The sequence below is a fragment of the Rhinichthys klamathensis genome, unplaced genomic scaffold (assembly GCF_029890125.1).
Source record: "Rhinichthys klamathensis goyatoka isolate OS25496 unplaced genomic scaffold, OSU_Roscu_1.1 h1tg000092l_1, whole genome shotgun sequence".
Lineage (NCBI taxonomy): Eukaryota > Metazoa > Chordata > Actinopteri > Cypriniformes > Leuciscidae > Rhinichthys > Rhinichthys klamathensis.
The window spans coordinates 2619462-2637125 of record NW_026606631.1 but is presented as its reverse complement, the minus strand read 5'-3'; the positions used below and the strand labels follow the sequence as shown (position 1 = coordinate 2637125).

At 41.6% G+C, this 17664-nt stretch overlaps 1 protein-coding gene across 1 annotated transcript in view; it reads left to right on the top strand.

Annotated features, from left to right (window-relative positions):
• Positions 1 to 17664, top strand: part of LOC130085977 (uncharacterized) — a 66424-nt gene that overhangs the window by 29923 nt on the left and 18837 nt on the right. The window contains exons 8-11 of the mRNA XM_056252054.1: positions 3741 to 3806; positions 4963 to 5019; positions 15908 to 15973; positions 16280 to 16336. Coding sequence (XP_056108029.1) covers positions 3741 to 3806; positions 4963 to 5019; positions 15908 to 15973; positions 16280 to 16336 — 246 coding nt within the window. The remainder of the gene's footprint in view (positions 1 to 3740; positions 3807 to 4962; positions 5020 to 15907; positions 15974 to 16279; positions 16337 to 17664) is intronic.

Here is a 17664-nt window from a genome sequence, read left to right as displayed (position 1 = left end):
GGTCAGAGGACTGATGCGGAGATGAGGGATCGGAAGACAGAGCTGGAGGCTGTGTGAGTTAGTACAAAGGAGAAGCCGGAGGGATGGAGGAGCCGTTGGAGCGGAAGGGGTGGAGGGATGAGGCAGAGGCGGAGCCAGTGTCTTAGGAAGATGAGGCGGAGCCAGTCAGATCCAGCGGAAGTGAAGGAGTCAGGGAGCCGGGCGGAACCAGCGGAGACAAAGGAGTTAATGGAGGAGAAAGGGCTTGGGAACAAGTAGGAACTGGCGAGTCCACTATTCCAACTAGAACAGAAGGGATTCATTTTACCTCGTTATGGGGACATGGGTGGGTCTCTGATCCAGTATGTCCAATTTAATTAATGCTCCTACTGGGATGGACATGGCAGCTGGCTGTAGCTCCAGGACAGACTTGTATGCTCAGGCTCAGGGTCTGTAGCAGGCGGGGGCTCAGTCTATGAGTCCGTGGCAGGCGGGTGCTAATCATAGTCTTCCTGCACCTCACCCACAGTGAAAGAGGAACCACTCTTTGCAAGAACTAACTCTACAAAATCCATCAAACCTCCCTCAAGGACCAAAAATGGGCAGGGGAAAAAGTTGTTTTAAACAAAACAGAAAACAAACCAACACAGAACAAAATTTGGCGCAAGAGATAATCAAATAGCTAGGCATAAAACAAAGACAATACAGGTCATTGAACTGAACAAAACAGAGGGCTTAAAGGAACACTCCGACTTTTTGGGACTTTAGCCTATTCACCTTATCCCCCAGAGTTAGATTAGTCCATACCAGGGCCGTGCACAGGGGGGTGGCCCAGTGGCTAGAGCCACTGCCCTTCTGCCCTCATCAGCTGAGGTGCCCCTCTCGCCCCCTCCCTAACCCTCCAGAGGATTTCCATAAAAACGTTATGTTATCGCTCCAGAATTTTCGCACGTTAAAAAAATAAATACGACCTCACGTTATGTCAATCACACTTGCACACTGCCTCCGAAACTTTCGTCCGTCATAAAAAAATCTAATCGGGTAAAAATCTAATCGAACCGTAGCCAGCAGTTTGAATGGAGTTTGAATGGTGTTTTGACAATTCAGAGCCAACGAATCACGAATACGAAAAAACGCAGTGTGCAATGGCCCTTATTCTGTATTTTTTTCTGTGCGTGCACACACACACACACACACACACACACACACACACAACCCGACGCGTGCAGCCCTGCACATAGACAGAGCAGCGCGCAAGGACTGAACTGAGCTCTCTTTCGCGTCTGAATGGACAAATACACACATCATTATGTCTAAATGTCCGTTTTGGAGATTATTCACTTAAACGCAGTCAGTTATGTCTTTACAGAACGTACAGTTGTGAGAACATCGGATGTGCATCAGTGCAATTGGATCTGCACACTCGGTCTTAAAGTGACAGTGCGTAATAAACCTAATGCCGTCTGTGCACTTAATATTAATCAAACAACAAAATAAAAAGAGAAAAGCATTCACTGCTCTTTAATAGCTTTAATAAGGATTAATTAGATTTAATTCAGACAAATAAATATGTCTGCTTGAAAGAATAAAGAATGATGTATGTAAGACTTTAATTTTAAGATATTATTTTATGTCACAGTGCTAAATATGTGTCTGTATTGCATGTTCAAACTTTAAAAATTATTAATATTATCAGGTTAATAGATGTTTTCTACGGGAATATATAATGGGTTTGGACATTTTAGAGAAATTCTAAATTAATGCATTACAATTTAACACTGAACCCATTAAATTTTAGTCGACTAAATCTACTGTAGATTTAGTCGACTAAAACCTTATTGTATTTCGTTGACTAAAACTAAAACAATTCAGATGACTAAAATATGACTAAAACTAAATGGTCATTTTAGTCAAAAGACTAAGACTAAATCAAAATTTGCTGTCAAAATTAACACTGATCTAAATGAATAGTACCTTAGTATATTAGCTAGGTTACAATGGGGTTAAAGGAACACCCTAACATTTGCTTTTCACATATGATTGCAGAAAAATATATGTTTGAAAATTGATGGAGCAACAGATTTTGTGTGAAAATAATCATGAAGGTGGTTTGTTAGTTTAAAAATCGTATTAATGTATGAGGTGGCAAGGAGGTAGCCTACACACGGGGTAAAACCAGCACAAAAGACACATAGTATTGATACAAATACTTTAGCTAAATTAATATACTTTTAATAATCCCTAAGTTGATACTTAAATTGGGGGAGGGGAGGGGGGTTGGGTCACCATCTTGCATGTTGCATGTTGTCAGTCAAACTCCTTATAGTGCCCCCTTTTTTGGTTTAAGCCACTGGCCTTCAAAATGTCTGTGCACGGCCCTGGTCCATACATACCTTTTTCATCTCCGGGCGTGCTATAAGTCTGTTTGACGCACCCACCGCTAGCCTAGCTTAGCACAAAGACTGGATGTAAATGGTTGCAGCTAGCATACTAATCCAAATAAGTGACAAAATAACGCAAACCTTTTCCTATTTACATGTTGTGATTTGTATAGTCACAGAGTGTACAAAAAACAAAGTCACATGAGACACAGACATATTTTAACCGTATAAATACTGGGAAGCAGTGCTTCGCCTTCAGAGAATATAGTTCCCAGTATTTATACGGTTAAAATATGTCTGTGTCTCATGTGACTTTGTTTTTTGTACAATCTGTGACTATACAAATCACAACATGTAAATAGGAAAAGGTTTGTGTTATTTTGTCACTTATTTGGATTAGTATGCTAGTTGCAACCATTTACACCCAGTCTTTGTGCTAAGCTAGGCTAGCGGTGGGTGCGTCAAACAGACTTATAGCACGCACGGAGATGAAAAAGGTATGTATGGACTTATATAACTCTGGGGGATAAGGTGAATAGGCTAAACTCCCAAAAAGTCGGAGTGTTCCTTTAAAATGCACACTGGATAAAGAGACACTAAGCAAGACACAAGTGAAGACAATTGGTCACATAGGGAATAAAGCTAACCCAGGGAAAACATGAACTAACAAACTAAGTCATTGGAAAAGTAAACTGTTTTAACAAAATGATTTACTCTTTGTCATATTCTTTTAAAAGTAATTATTGTAATACAGAATGTTACTGTATTCAAGTAAATATATATCCTTGTAAGCATGACAAGTATTGCACAGTGAAACTATATTATTTATTTCTATATCAAAATATTCCAGCAGCAACTGCCACTACAATGTATTCTTCAACTGAGTCTCAAACATCAGATCCTACAAGTGAGTATGTTTATTCATGGACATTTGAATAAACATGATAATAGGAAAATGATATCAGTAGTTTATTCACATGCTCAAGTAATATTCATGTACAGTTGTCTTTACACATCCTTAGAAAGCTATTCTGTTTTACTGTTACACGTAATAGATACTTCGGTATTTAAAATCACATCCTGAGTATAAAACAACAGCACCTAAAATAAAAAATGTCACAATTTCATTGTATACAAAAAGGTTTTGTAAACAAGTCAACAAATACAACTTTTTTTAAATAATAATAATTGTACTTATTTCATGTCACTTCCTATCAAACATCAGTTAAAATGTTTATAATGTAATATAAGTTATTCCTCTAACAATAATATTTTGATTGTAATACAAAAATTAATTGTATGAACATATGGCATTGTTAGCTTCTAAGTAATATTTCATAAATGTTTGTTTTTATTTCTCTATATGTCCATATATCACAGCATCCCCTGTCACTACAAGCATTTCTTCAACTGACCCTCAAACATCCACTGAAACAACTTCTACAAGTGAGTACTGTTCATGGACAACTGTGTAAACTAATAGCTGTATTTTATTACCAATGAAGTTGTATTATGATAATTGTGTCAAACAGCATCTCCTACGAGATGTAATTTATATAGATAGACAATTATGACATTTCAGTTGAAAAAACTATATTAACGTAGTTTACAGATGATGTCATATTATCTTTTATTAAAAGTTTTTGCAAAACAGAACTTAAAGGAGAACTCCGGCGCAAAATGAACCTTTGGTCTAATTACACATTGTTACCTAGTCAACCGTTATCTGAGATTTGTTTTCATGATTATCGAATGTAAATAGTTTTATCTCTAAAAACAGTTTAGCCTATAAAGCTAGTATAATGCTAGTATATTGGGCATAGTGTAATGACAAATAAAAATCGCTTGTTAATACCACTAACAAGGCTGAAAATAGCCCCACACTAACACGGTAGCATAATGAGGGTCCCTACCTTCAAACCGAAGCATTGAGAACTTTGTCAGTGTCCAGACAGTTTAATAAGAAGATATTTTAAACATACAGTCAACTTCGCGAATACAGGCAGGAGCCATCTTTGAAATACAGCCTTTACCAGTTGATCTACGAACGCCGATCCAAGCCTGCTGTTCGCGCTCACCTTATCACAACTTATAGCTTGTTCACATCTCACCAGCGCACTTGGATCGGCGTTCGTAGATCGACTGGTAAAGGCTGTATTTCAAAGATGGCTCCTGCCTGTATTCGCGAAGTTGACTGTATGTTTAAAATATCTTCTTATTAAACTGTCTGGACACTGACAAAGTTCTCAATGCTTCGGTTTGAAGGTAGGGACCCTCATTATGCTACCGTGTTAGTGTGGGGCTATTTTCAGCCTTGTTAGTGGTATTAACAAGCGATTTTTATTTGTCATTACACTATGCCCAATATACTAGCATTATACTAGCTTTATAGGCTAAACTGTTTTTAGAGATAAAACTATTTACATTCGATAATCATGAAAACAAATCTCAGATAACGGTTGACTAGGTAACAATGTGTAATTAGACCAAAGGTTCATTTTGCGCCGGAGTTCTCCTTTAATTTCATGCAGTAATGTCATTTTAAGTATGTCAACGAATATTACTTGCATAATGTTTCTATTAATACATCTAAATATTTTAGCACACCCTGCCACTACAAGCTCGACTTCAACTGACTCAGAAACATCAACTTTATCAAGTGAGTATTTTTATTCATGGACAACTGAGTAAACATGTTAATAGGACAATTATTTCAGTAGTTCATTAATTTTAGTGTTAATGTGGTAAATGTTAATAATCCTAACAATTACGACACTAGACTAGGAAGTGAACAATACACAAGACTTAAAAAGCACCCAGCATGACACAGGATAATCAGAAACTAAACAAGACACAGGTGAACACAATCATTAACCAAGGGAACAAACTAACTGAGCTTAGACGTAACATTACCTCCCCCACCCCTGAGGTGGTTGGAAGGGAAGGTATAATCCATTCAGGTGGGAAGGAGGGCCAAGACACCCAGAGTCCATGGAGGGACCGGTGGAGAGAAAAAAACAAGGAGTGGCTGGCGGAGGAAGGAACCACGGAGCAGTAGGAGGAGGAGGCCTCTGCGACACCAGTGAATCCACTTCTCCTGACGATGCTGGATGGCTGAAGGTCCGCAGCGTTGCCCTCTGCATTTTTCACCAGGGCGGAGCCATGGGAACTGAAGACCAAAGTGGAGTTTGGTGGGCTTGATACCAAGGTGTAGATGGAGGGATAAAGGACCTAATCGACACCAAGCACTGGGTTCTAAAGCGCAACCTTAGGGTCAGATGACTGAGGCGGCGATGAGGGCTCAGAAGACAGAGCCAGTGGGAGTGAGGACAAAGGAGTCATTGGAGGGATGGAGCCAGCTGGAGCCAGAGGAAGGGGTGGAGCCAGAGAACCCAATGAAGCCAGCAGAGGAGGCGTAGCCAGAAAACTGAATTGCAGAGGGGGTGGAGCTAGAGAGCTGAGTAGGACAAGCGAAGACGAACGAGCCACAGAGCTGTGTAGAACCGGTGGAGACGAAGGAGCCAGGCAGAACCAGCGGGCGGAGCAAACGGAGACAAAGGAGTTAATGGAGGAGGAAGGGCTTGGGAACAAGTAGGAACTGGCAAGTCCAATATTCCAACTGGAATAGAACCGAGTCTCAAACATCAGCATTTTATAGTGAGTAATTTTTATTTATGGAATATTAAGTAAGCATGTTGATAGGAAAATTAGATTAGTAGTTAACTCATTTTAGTGTTAATGTGGTAAATAATACAAATTATTACAATAACTATACAGGACAATGAACTGAACCAAACACAGGACTTAAAATACACACAGGATAATGAGAAACTAAACAAGACACAGGTGAACACAATCGGTAACCAAGAGAACAAACTAACTGAGCTTAGACGTGACATTAGGCAGTTGGAGTGAGGACAAAGGAGAAGCCGGAGGCACGGAGTAGCCGGTGGAGCCAAAAGGGTGGAGGGATGAGGCAGAGCCGGTGTCTCAAGAAGATGAGAAAAGCCGGGCAAATGAGCGGAGCCAGTGAAGGTTGTGGATCCACAGACCCAGCTGGAGCCAGCAGAGGGGGTAAAGCCAGAGAACCCAATGAAGTCAGCAGAGGAGGCGGAGCCAGTAAACTGGATGGAGCCTGCAGAGGGGGTGGAGCCATGGAGCTATGCAGAACAAGCCAAGACGAAGGAGCCAGGGAGCTGGGTGGAACCGGTGGAGATGAAGGAGCCGGGCAGAACCAGCGGAAATGAAGGAGCCAGGGAGCCGGGTGGAACCAGCTGAGACAAAGGAGTTAATGGTGGAGGAAGAACAAGTAGGAACTGGCGTGTCCAATATTCGAAACGGAATAGAAGGGGATACATTCTACCCCGTTATGGAGACATGGGTGGGACTCTGCTCCAGGATGTCTAATTTAATTAGTGCTCCTACTGGGACGGACATGGCAGCTGGCTGTAGCTCCGGGACAGACTTGCATGCTCAGTCTCAGGGTCTGTAGCAGGCGTGGGCTCAGTCTATGGGTCCGTGGCAGGCAGGTGGTAATCATAGTCTTCCTGCACCTCACCCACAGTGAAAGAGGAACCACTCTTTGCAAGAACTAACTCTACAAAATCTATAAAACCTCCCCCAAGGATAAAAAAATGGGCAGGGAAATATTTGTTTTAACATGTCATTAAGTCCAGTCCAAAAATGGTGATCAGTGAGTGGTCGTGGTAATGGGTCTGATATGTTAGGTCTAGGGACTCACTGATGTGGTCCCCAAAGGAGCGATCATCCTGGGAGAGGAGGAAGCTGCAAATATCTGGAAGATGTGTTTATCTTCTCTAACCGCTGTATTCTGTTATGGTTTAGGTAGGCGAAGGATGAAAGGAAGAGGTGGATCCAATAACAGTCTTTTCACTTTTCTAATGAAACAAAACAAAGAAAACAAACCAACACGGAACAAAATTTGCCGCAAGAGATAATCTAACAGTTAGGCATCAAGCATAGACAATACAGGTCATTGAACTGAACCAATCAGAGGGCTTAAACGCACACAGGATAAAGAGAAACTAAACAAGACAGGGATGAAGACAATCTGTCACCAAGGGAATAAAGTAGACCCATGGGAAATCAGGAACTAACAAACTAAGTCATTGGAAAAGTAAACTGTTTTGACAAAATTATTTACTGTTTGTCATGTTCTTTTAATAGTAATTCTTGTAATACAGAATGTTATTGTATTAATTAAGTCAATTAATCTTTATTTATATAGCGCTTTTTACAATACAGATTTTATCAAAGCAGCTTCACAGTGATAACATGAAAATAAACACAAGAAGCTTGTTTCTAGAATAAAATTGCTTCATCGTCCACCTGAAGGCAGATCAAAAATATTGTTGAATAATTAAATGTCCCCACCTAAGCAAGCCAAAAGCCAAGGCAACAGTGGCAAGGAACCAAAACTCCATCAGGTGACAGAATGGAGAAAACAACCTTGGGAGAACCCAGGCTCAGTCGGTGGCCATGATTATGATTCAGGCAACATTACAGGTCAGAAGTCAAATTGGATCAGAACATTCACAATATTATACAGTTCCATCTGGTTGGAGGTCGGAGTCATCACGCCTATATGGAGACGAGTTTGTAGAGGTGTCCATGAGGCCTTCACAGGGCTGATGAGGCTGGCACTTCAGTGATGTGTTGTGGTCGTGTCCAGGCGCAGGTTCACCATCTGATCTGGATACAGCCCGGATTCGGCTGACTTTAGTAAACCTCGGAATAAATGGAAAGACTGACATTAGCGTAGATGCCATTATTCTTAAGATGTAACGAGTACATCGGGTGTTTTGGGAAGTGTCCCCGGTTCCGGCTGACCTAATCTATGCAGCCTAATAATCATTTACCTGATTTGAATAATATAAATGTATAATGTTCTACTGTATGTGAATGCCAGGTAAAAGAGATGTGTTTTTAGTCTAGATTTGAACTGACAGAGTGTGTCTGCTTCCCGGGCAATGTTAGAGAGACTGTTCCAAAGTTTAGGTGCTAAATAGGAAAAGGATCTACCGCCAGCAGTCGATTTTGATATTCTAGGTATTATCAACTGGCCGGAATTTTGAGATCGCAATAGACATGAAGGACTATAATGCGTTAAGAGCTCGCTTAAGTACTGGGGAGCTAAACCATTTAGTGCTTTGTAAGTAGACAGCAATATTTTAAAATGTATACACTGTTTAATAGGGAGCCAATGCAGTGTTGACAGAACGGGGCTAATATGGTCATACTTCCTGGTTCTAGTAAGAACTCTAACTGCTGCGTTTTGGACCAGCTGTAGTTTGTTTATTAAGCGTGCAGGGCAACCACCCAGTAGAGCATTACAATAATCTAGCCTTGAGGTCATGAATGCATGAACTAACTCTTCCGCATTTTTCATTGAAAGCATATGTCGTAATTTAGATATATTTTTAAGATGGAAGAATGCGGTTTTACAGATGCTAGAAACGTGACTTTCAAATGAAAGATTGGTATCAAAGAGCACACCAAGGTTCCTAACCGACGACGAATACTTGACAGAGCAGCCATCAATTGTTAGACAGTATTCTAGGTTATTAAGTGAGGAAGTTTTTTGGCCAATAATTAGAATCTCTGTTTTTTTCAGAGTTAAGTAGTAGGAAATTAACAGTCATCCAAATTTTTATATCAGCTATGCATTCCGTTAATTTTGTGAATTGGTGCGTTTCGTCAGGGCGCAAAGAAATATAGAGCTGAGGATCATCAGCATAACAGTGAAAACTAATGTCATGCTTCCTAATGATATCTCCCAAGGGTAGCATGTACAGAGTGAACAGTAACGGTCCTAGTACTGAGCCTTGAGGTACGCCATACTGAACTTTTGATCGATAAGACATCTCTTCGTTTACGGATACAAACTGATAACGGTCAGATAAGTATGATTTGAACCATGCTAATGCAATTCCACTAATGCCAACATCATTTTCGAGAAATTAAAAGAATATTGTGGTCAATGGTATCAAATGCAGCACTAAGATCGAGCAACATCAATAGAGAGATACAGCCACGATCGGATGACAAGAGCAAATCATTTGAGACTCTAATGAGAGCGGTCTCAGTACTATGGTACGATCTAAATCCGGACGGGAAATCCTCGCAGATATCATTTCTTTCTAAAAAGGAACATAGTTGTGAGGATACTGCCTTTTCAAGTATCTTTGACAGAAAAGGTAGATTCGAGATCGGCCTGTAATTGACTAATTCTCTAGGATCAAGTTGCATTTTTTTAATAAGAGGTTTAATAACAGCCAGCTTAAAAGTTTTCGGTACATATCCTAGTGACAAAGATGAATGAATGATATTAAGAAGAGGATCTATGACCTCTGGAAGCATCTCTTTCAATAGCTTAGTCGGTATAGGGTCTAACATACATGTTGTCGATTTAGATGATTTAATGAGTTTAGACAATTCTTCCTCTCCTATAGCAATGAATGAATCAAATTTTTCCTCTAGGAGACTACAATGCACTGTCTGATGCGATACTGTAGTAGACGGTTGCATAGTTATAATTTTCTCTCTAATATTATCAATCTTGTAAGTAAAGAAGTTCATAAAGTCATTACTGCTGTGCTGTTTGAGAACGTCCGGTGTTGAAGTTTTATTTTTCGTTAATTTAACTACTGTTTCGAATAAATACCTAGGGTTGTGTTTGTTTTCTTCTGAGAGTGTTGAAAAATAAGCAGATCGAGCAGCTTTTAAGGCCTCTCTGTACGTAATCGTGCTCTCTTTCCACAAAATAATTTTGTTTTCTTCCAGCTACGCTCCATTTTTCTGGCTGCTCTCTTAAGGGCATGAGTCTGCTCGTTGTACCACGGCATTGGACTATTTTCTTTAATCTTCTTTAGGCGCAAAGGAGCAACTGTGTCTAAAGTGCTGGAAAAGAGAGAGTCAATCATTTATTTTGCAACATCGAGTTCTTCTAAGCTATCTGGGATGCTGAGATGATGAAACTGATCAGGAAGATTATTTATAAAGCAATCTTTAATGGCAAAAGTGATAGTTCTACCATATTTGTAACACGGAGTCGGCTTTACAGCCTTGGCTAAATTAAGAACACATGAGATTAAATAATAATCTGAGATGTCATCGCTCTGCTGCAGAATTTCAACAGCATCAAAATTTATTCCATGTGATAATATTAGATCTAAAGTATGATTACGACAATGAGTAGGTCCTGACACGTGTTGTCTAACTCCAATATAGTTCAGAATGTCTTTAAATGCCAATCCCAATGCATCTTTTTCATTATCTACATGGATATTAAAATCACCAACAATTAGGACTTTATCTTCAGCCAGTACTAACTCTGATAGAAAATCAGCAAATTATTTGATAAAATCTGAATTTTGCCCTGGTGGCCTGTATACAGTAGCCAGCAAAAAAGTCAAATGTGATTTATCACTTACTCTACAGAACATTAAAGAAAGCATCATCACTTCAAATGAATTATATTTGAAACTAGATGTCTGAGTAATACTGAAGATATTGTTATAAATTACAGCAATCCCTTTTCCTTTTAAACGAGCCTTGTGTTTATAGTAGTAATCTTGGGGGGTGGACTCATTTAAAGTAATGTAATTGTTTCTGTCAAACACAGCACATCTAGGTTATGGTCTGTTATCATATCATTAACAAAAAGTGCTTTTGAAGAAAGGGATCGAATATTCAGCAACCCGAGCTTAATCATTTGTTCATCTGCATTATATTAATTTTGTATTTGTTTGGGAGTTTTTTGTATTTCCTAGATCGGGGAACAGACACAGTCTCTATTAGATAACATCTAGGTGAAAGAGTCTCTATGTGATGGGATTTATCTGACCTCAGTGACGTGAGACAGCTAGCAGACGGTCAGTTTAGCCAGTCTGTCTGCATCCTGACCTGAGCCCCAGATTGTCATGTTTGGGCTCTAAGACTATATGCCATATTACTAGAAAGAAGAGCAGCACTATCCCAGGAGGGATGAATACCATCTCTTTTCAACAGGTCAGGTCTGCCCCAAAAACTTTTCCAATTGTCTATGAATTCTATATTATTTTGCGGACTCCACTTCGACAACCACCATTGAGTGAGGACAGTCTACTAACTATCTCATCACTCCTGCGAACAGGAAAGGGCCAGAGCAAATTACAGTGGCTAACATCGTACTTGCAAGTTCACACACCTCTTTATTGTTAATTTTAGTGATCTTCGACTGGCGAAGTCGAACATCATTAATGCCGACGTGAATAATAATCTTAGAGAATTTACGATCAGCATTAGCCAGCACTTTTAAATTTGCTTTGATGTCAGGCGCTCTGGCTCCCGGCAAACATGTGACTATGGTGGCTGGTGTCTCTATTTTCACGTTCTGTGTAATAGAATCGCCAATAACTAGGGCACATTCAACAGGGTTCTCAGTGGGTGTTTCACTGAGTGGGAAGAACCGGTTTAATGTTGTAATCGGAACGGAAGAGCGGTGTTTTGTCCCACGACTACAGCGTCTCACGGTCACCCAATTGCCCTGCTGCGCGGGCTCTACAGCCGAAACCGAACAATGTACAGTGTTCACTAAGCTAGGCGCATCCAAAGCAGTATCTAAAGCCCTTGTACTCTTACTCTCCTCGATTAACGTTTGGATGCGTGTCTCTAGTTCTGAAATCTTCTCCATCAGCCTGACTGTCTACCTGCATTTATCACATGTAAATCCTATATTGCTGACAGAGAAGGCTATACTATACATGTGACATGAAGTCCAAGTGACAATAACAGGAGAAGACATTACTCACCGTGCTTGTAGACTGATCCTATACTTACACTCACCGTGTTTGTTGACTGGTCCTATACTTACCACAGTTATTTGATGGTTTCGTAAAATGCGCTAGCGCGCGCAAGACATAAATAAATAAATAAAGACGGCAGGCACGGATGGTTCGAGACAAAAATAAATAAACAAATAAAGACTGCAGGCACAGATGGCGAGAGAGAAGAAAATAATAATAAACAAATAAATAAATACGGCAGGCACGGATGGCGCGAGCGTGCGTGCGAGAAAAATAAATAAATAAAGACGACAGGCACGGATGGCGCATTAACAGGCTAGCGAGTTACTTGTGTGTTGTGCAGGCTAGTGAAATTACTAGTGTGTTGTTGTAACGTACGGACAGAGGCGGTCGGATCCATGTGCAGCACTTTATTATAACTTGAACATAAACGAGGCAAACAAATAAACAAGGGCAATCCAATAACTCGTGGTATAAACAGGCATAGGTCGAGGCAGGCAGCACAGGTTCGCAAACAGTCCAGGATACAGGCAGAGGTCGAGAGTCCAGGGAAACACGGAGAAACAGAACAGGGAATAACGCTCAGAAATGCACGCTTACAGTGTAACAAGACTTCGCCCCGGACAAAGGAGAAACACAGGTTTAAATCAGGAACTCAATAACCAATAATGAAACACAGCTGAACATAATAAAACATAATGAGTCCATGAGGAAAACATAACACAATGAGAGAGTGCCCTCCAGTGGCTCTCGAGGGCACTACAGCTGCCGATCGTCACATAACCCCCCCTCTAAGGAGCGGCTTCCAGACGCTCCTAAGAGCTCTGGAGGGAGGTCAACGGGGGCTGGGATGGAGGGCCAGGCCCGTGGAGAGGCAGGAGGTCAGCCCCATGGAGAGACCTGGGGCCTGGAGACCAGAGCAGGGCAAGAGACCACGGGGAAGCACGCGTCGAAGACAACCAGGGTGGAACACACTTAACAGGAGACCAGAGTTGAACACACTTGGAAGGGTACCAGGACGGAGCAGACTCAGACGGAGACGAGGCCGGAGCAGACTGAGGCAAAGGCCAGGGCGGAGCAGGATTAGGCGAAGGCCAGGATGGTGAAGCCCCTGCAGACAACCATGGCGGCGCAGCCTTCATGGTCTCCTCACCGGACCCTTGCCCCCCCCCCAAAAAAATACTTGGGGAAATCCACGGGTTCAGGAAAGCCCTCCCGGAGCTTGAAGGGCGCAGGCAGGGCGAGGCGCAGAGGCGGGGCCGGCAGGGCGAGGCGTCTGGGAACACCCACCGGAGCCTGGCAAACCAAACGAGTCCTCCTTCTCCTCCTGCGACGGCGAGTCACTGGGCTTGATACTCTCCCTTGGCTAGATTCACTCACTTGGTTTATATGTTACGTGAGTGTTGTAGCCTGTTGGAGTTAATGAGTGTTGTAATTTGAGAGCCTCATTGTTACCAAGTCAAATTCCTAGTTTGTCTCTGCAAACATGGCCAATAAAGCTGATTCAAGATTCAAGATTCAAGATTCAAGATTGGTTAGATTCGGCACTTGACTCACTTGTTTCGGCATTTGACTCACTTGACTTGGCACTTGACTCACTCGATTCACTTGATTCACTTGACACGGCACTTGATTCAGTTGACTCGCTTGACTCGGGACTTGACTCGCTTGACTCGGGACTTGACTCGCTTGACTCGGGATTGACTCGCTTGACTCGGGACTTGACTCGCTTGACTCGGGACTTGACTCGGGACTTGACTCACTTGACTCGGCGGCACTTGACTCACTTGATTCGGCAGCACTTGACTCACTTGATTCATTCGGCTCGGCACTTGACTCGGGACTTGATTCGGGGCTAGATTCACTTGACTTGGAACTTGACTCAGGGCTAGATTCACTTGACTCGGGATTCGATTCTTTCGAGTCGGCTGGCACGTGCTCAAACTCCAGTTCGGCCGGCGAAACCTCCGCTGTATCCGGATTAGCAAGTTCAACAAAACCAGTGCGGAATGAGTGAGAGAAACCAGCCGCAAACGAACCTCCTCGACGCAGGGACAAGAGCAGTTCCTCAGGATCTTCTCCTGCGGGGAGTTCAAAAGCCTCTCTGAATAGGGCAATAAATACCTCATAAGAAGGGAACGACATCCGACCTGGTTCCCAGAATGTACCGACCCACTCCAGAGCCTTTCCAGTGAGCAGTGAGCAGATGAAGGAAATGCGGTCGTCATCCGAGGTGTACAACTGGGGCTGAAGATTCGTATATACGCTGCACTGCTGAAGGAATCCTTCACACGCCACAGGTGAGCCATCAAACTTGTCAGGCAATGCCAGACTGAGATAGTCACACTGGGTTGCGGTGGAACAGGTGCAGCGGCAGTTCGGGCTTGATTAGCCGTTGTGCTTGAGCTCTGCGTAGACCAGGTTTGCACGGAGCTTGCTAGTTCCTCGAGGAGAGAAGTTAGTCTTGCCAGCTGAGAACGATGAGAGGCTAGCATGGAAGCTCGGGTCTTGACCACGGTGGAAAGATGCTGAAAGTCTGCTGGATCCATGTTTGGCGAAGTCTTCTGTAACGTACGGACAGAGGCGGTCGGATCCATATGCAGCACTTTATTATAACTTGAACATAAACGAGGCACACAAATAAACAAGGGCAATCCAATAACTCGTGGTGTAAACAGGCATAGGTCGAGGCAGGCAGCACAGGTTCGCAAACAGTCCAGGATACAGGCAGAGGTCGAGAGTCCAGGGAAACACGGAGAAACAGAACAGGGAATAACGCTCAGAAATGCACGCTTACAGTGTAACAAGACTTCGCTCCGGACAAAGGAGAAACACAGGTTTAAATCGGGAACTCAATAACCAATAATGAAACACAGCTGAACATAATAAAACATAATGAGTCCATGAGGAAAACATAACACAATGAATGAGTGCCCTCCAGTGGCTCTCGAGGGCACTACAGCTGCCGATCGTCACAGTTGTGCTAGTTATAACGATTTAGATAGAAGCTAGCGATGTCAGATTAATGTGTGGTGATAAGTAAGATATAATTAGCTATATAAACTACACAAAATGATAGTAAATAAAGATTCAAAACAGAAAGCAATACGGAGCTAACAGACGTAAACCTCTCAGCCGCAGGCAGACTAGAGCAATCCCAATTAAATTTTTTTATTAAAAATATCCTTGTAAGCATAACAAGTATTGCACATTGAAACTGTATTAATTATTTCTATATTAAAATATTCTCAAACATCAGCTCCTACAAGTGAGTATGTTTATTCATGGACATTTGAGTAAACATGATAATAGGAAAATTATTCCAGTAGCTTATTCACATGCTCATGTTACACGTAATAGGTATTTCGGTATTTCAAATCACATCCTAGTATCAAACATCAGCACCTAAAATAGAAATTGTGTACTGTTTTATGCCTATATTTGTGTGATAATAATTCTTGAAATGCAGAATTTCATTGTATACAAAAAAAGGTTTTGTAAACATGTCTACAAATAAAACTTTTTTTAATAATAATTGTACTTATTTCGCGTCACTTCCTGAGTATCAAACATCAGTGCCTACCAGTTAAAATGTTTATAATGTAATATAAGTTATTCTTCTAACAATAATACTTTGATTGTAATACAAAAATGAATTGTATGAACACATGCCATTGTTAGCTTCTAAGTAATATTTCGTAAATGTTTGTTTTTATTTCATTATATGTCCATATATCACAGCATCCCCTGTCACTACAAGCATTTCTTCAACTGGCCCTCAAACATCCACTGAAACACATTCTACAAGTGAGTACTGTTCATGGACAACTGTGTAAACTAATAGCTGTATTTTATAATTTTTTATTACCAATGAAGTTGTATTATGATAATTGTGTCAAACAGCATCTCCTACGAGATGTAATTTATATAGATAGACAATTATGACATTTCAGTTGAAAAAACTGTATTAACGCAGTTTACAGATGCTGTCATATTATCTTTTATTAAAAGTTTTTGCAAAACAGAATTTAATTTCATGCAGTAATGTCATTTTAAGTATGTCAACGAATATTACTTGCATAATGTTTCTATTCATACATCTAAATATTTTAGCACACCCTGCCACTACAAGCTCTACTTCAACTGACTCAGAAACATCAACTTTATCAAGTGAGTATTTTTATTCATGGACAACTGAGTAAACATGTTAATAGGAAAATTATTTCAGTAGTTCATTAATTTTAGTGTCAATGTGGTAAATGTTAATAATCATAACAATAACGACACTAGACTAGGAAGTGAACAACACACAATACTTAAAAAGCACCCAGCATGACACAGCATGATAATCAGAATCTAAACAAGACACAGGTGAACACAATCATTAACCAAGGGAACAAACTAACTGAGCTTAGACGTAACATTACCTCCCCTACCCCTGAGGTGGTTGGAAGGGAAGGTATAATCCATTCAGGTGGGAAGGAGGGCCAAGACACCCAGAGTCCATGGAGGGACCGGTGGAGAGAAAATAAACAAGGAGTGGCTGGCGGAGGAAGGAACCACGGAGCAGTAGGAGGAGGAGGCCTCTGCGACACCAGTGAATCCATTTCTCTTGATGATGCTGGATGGCTGAAGGTCCGCAGCGTTGCCCTCTGCATTTTTCACCAGGGCGGAGCCATGGGAACTGAAGACCAAAGTGGAGTTTGGTGGGCTTGATACCAAGGTGCAGATGGAGGGATAAAGGACCAAATCGACACCAAGCACAGGGGTCTAAAGTGGAACCAGAGGGTCAGAGGAGTGAGGCGGTGATGAAGGCTCAGAAGACAGAGCCAGTAGGAGCGAGGACAAAGGAGTCGTCGGATGGATGGAGCCAGCCGGAGCCAGAGGAGTGGGTGAAGCCAGAGAACCCAATGAAGTCAGCAGAGGAGGTGGAGCCAGAAAACTGAATTGAGGCTGCAGAGGGGGTGGAGCCACAGAGCTGGGTAGAACAAGCGAAGACGAACGAGCCATAGAGCCGTGTAGTACCGGTGGAGACGAAGGAGCCAGGCAGAACCAGCGGAAACGAAGGAGCAAGGGAGCCGGGCGGAACAAGCGGAGACAAAGGAGTTAATGGAGGAGGAAGGGCTTGGGAACAAGTAGGAACCGGCGAGTCCAATATTCCAACTGGACAATACAGTACAGACAATACAGGTCATTGAACAATCAGAGGGCTTAAACGCACACAGGATAAAGAGAAACTAAACAAGACAGGGGTGAAGACAATTTGTCACCAAGGGAATAAAGTAGACCCATGGGAAATCAGGAACTAACAAACTAAGTCATTGGAAAAGTAAACTGTTTTGACAAAATTATTTACTGTTTGTCATGTTCTTTTAATAGTAATTCTTGTAATACACAATGCTATTTTATTAATTAGACATATCCTTGTAAGCATAACAAGTATTGCACATTGAAACTGTATTAATTCTTTCTACATTAAAATATTCCAGCAGCCACTG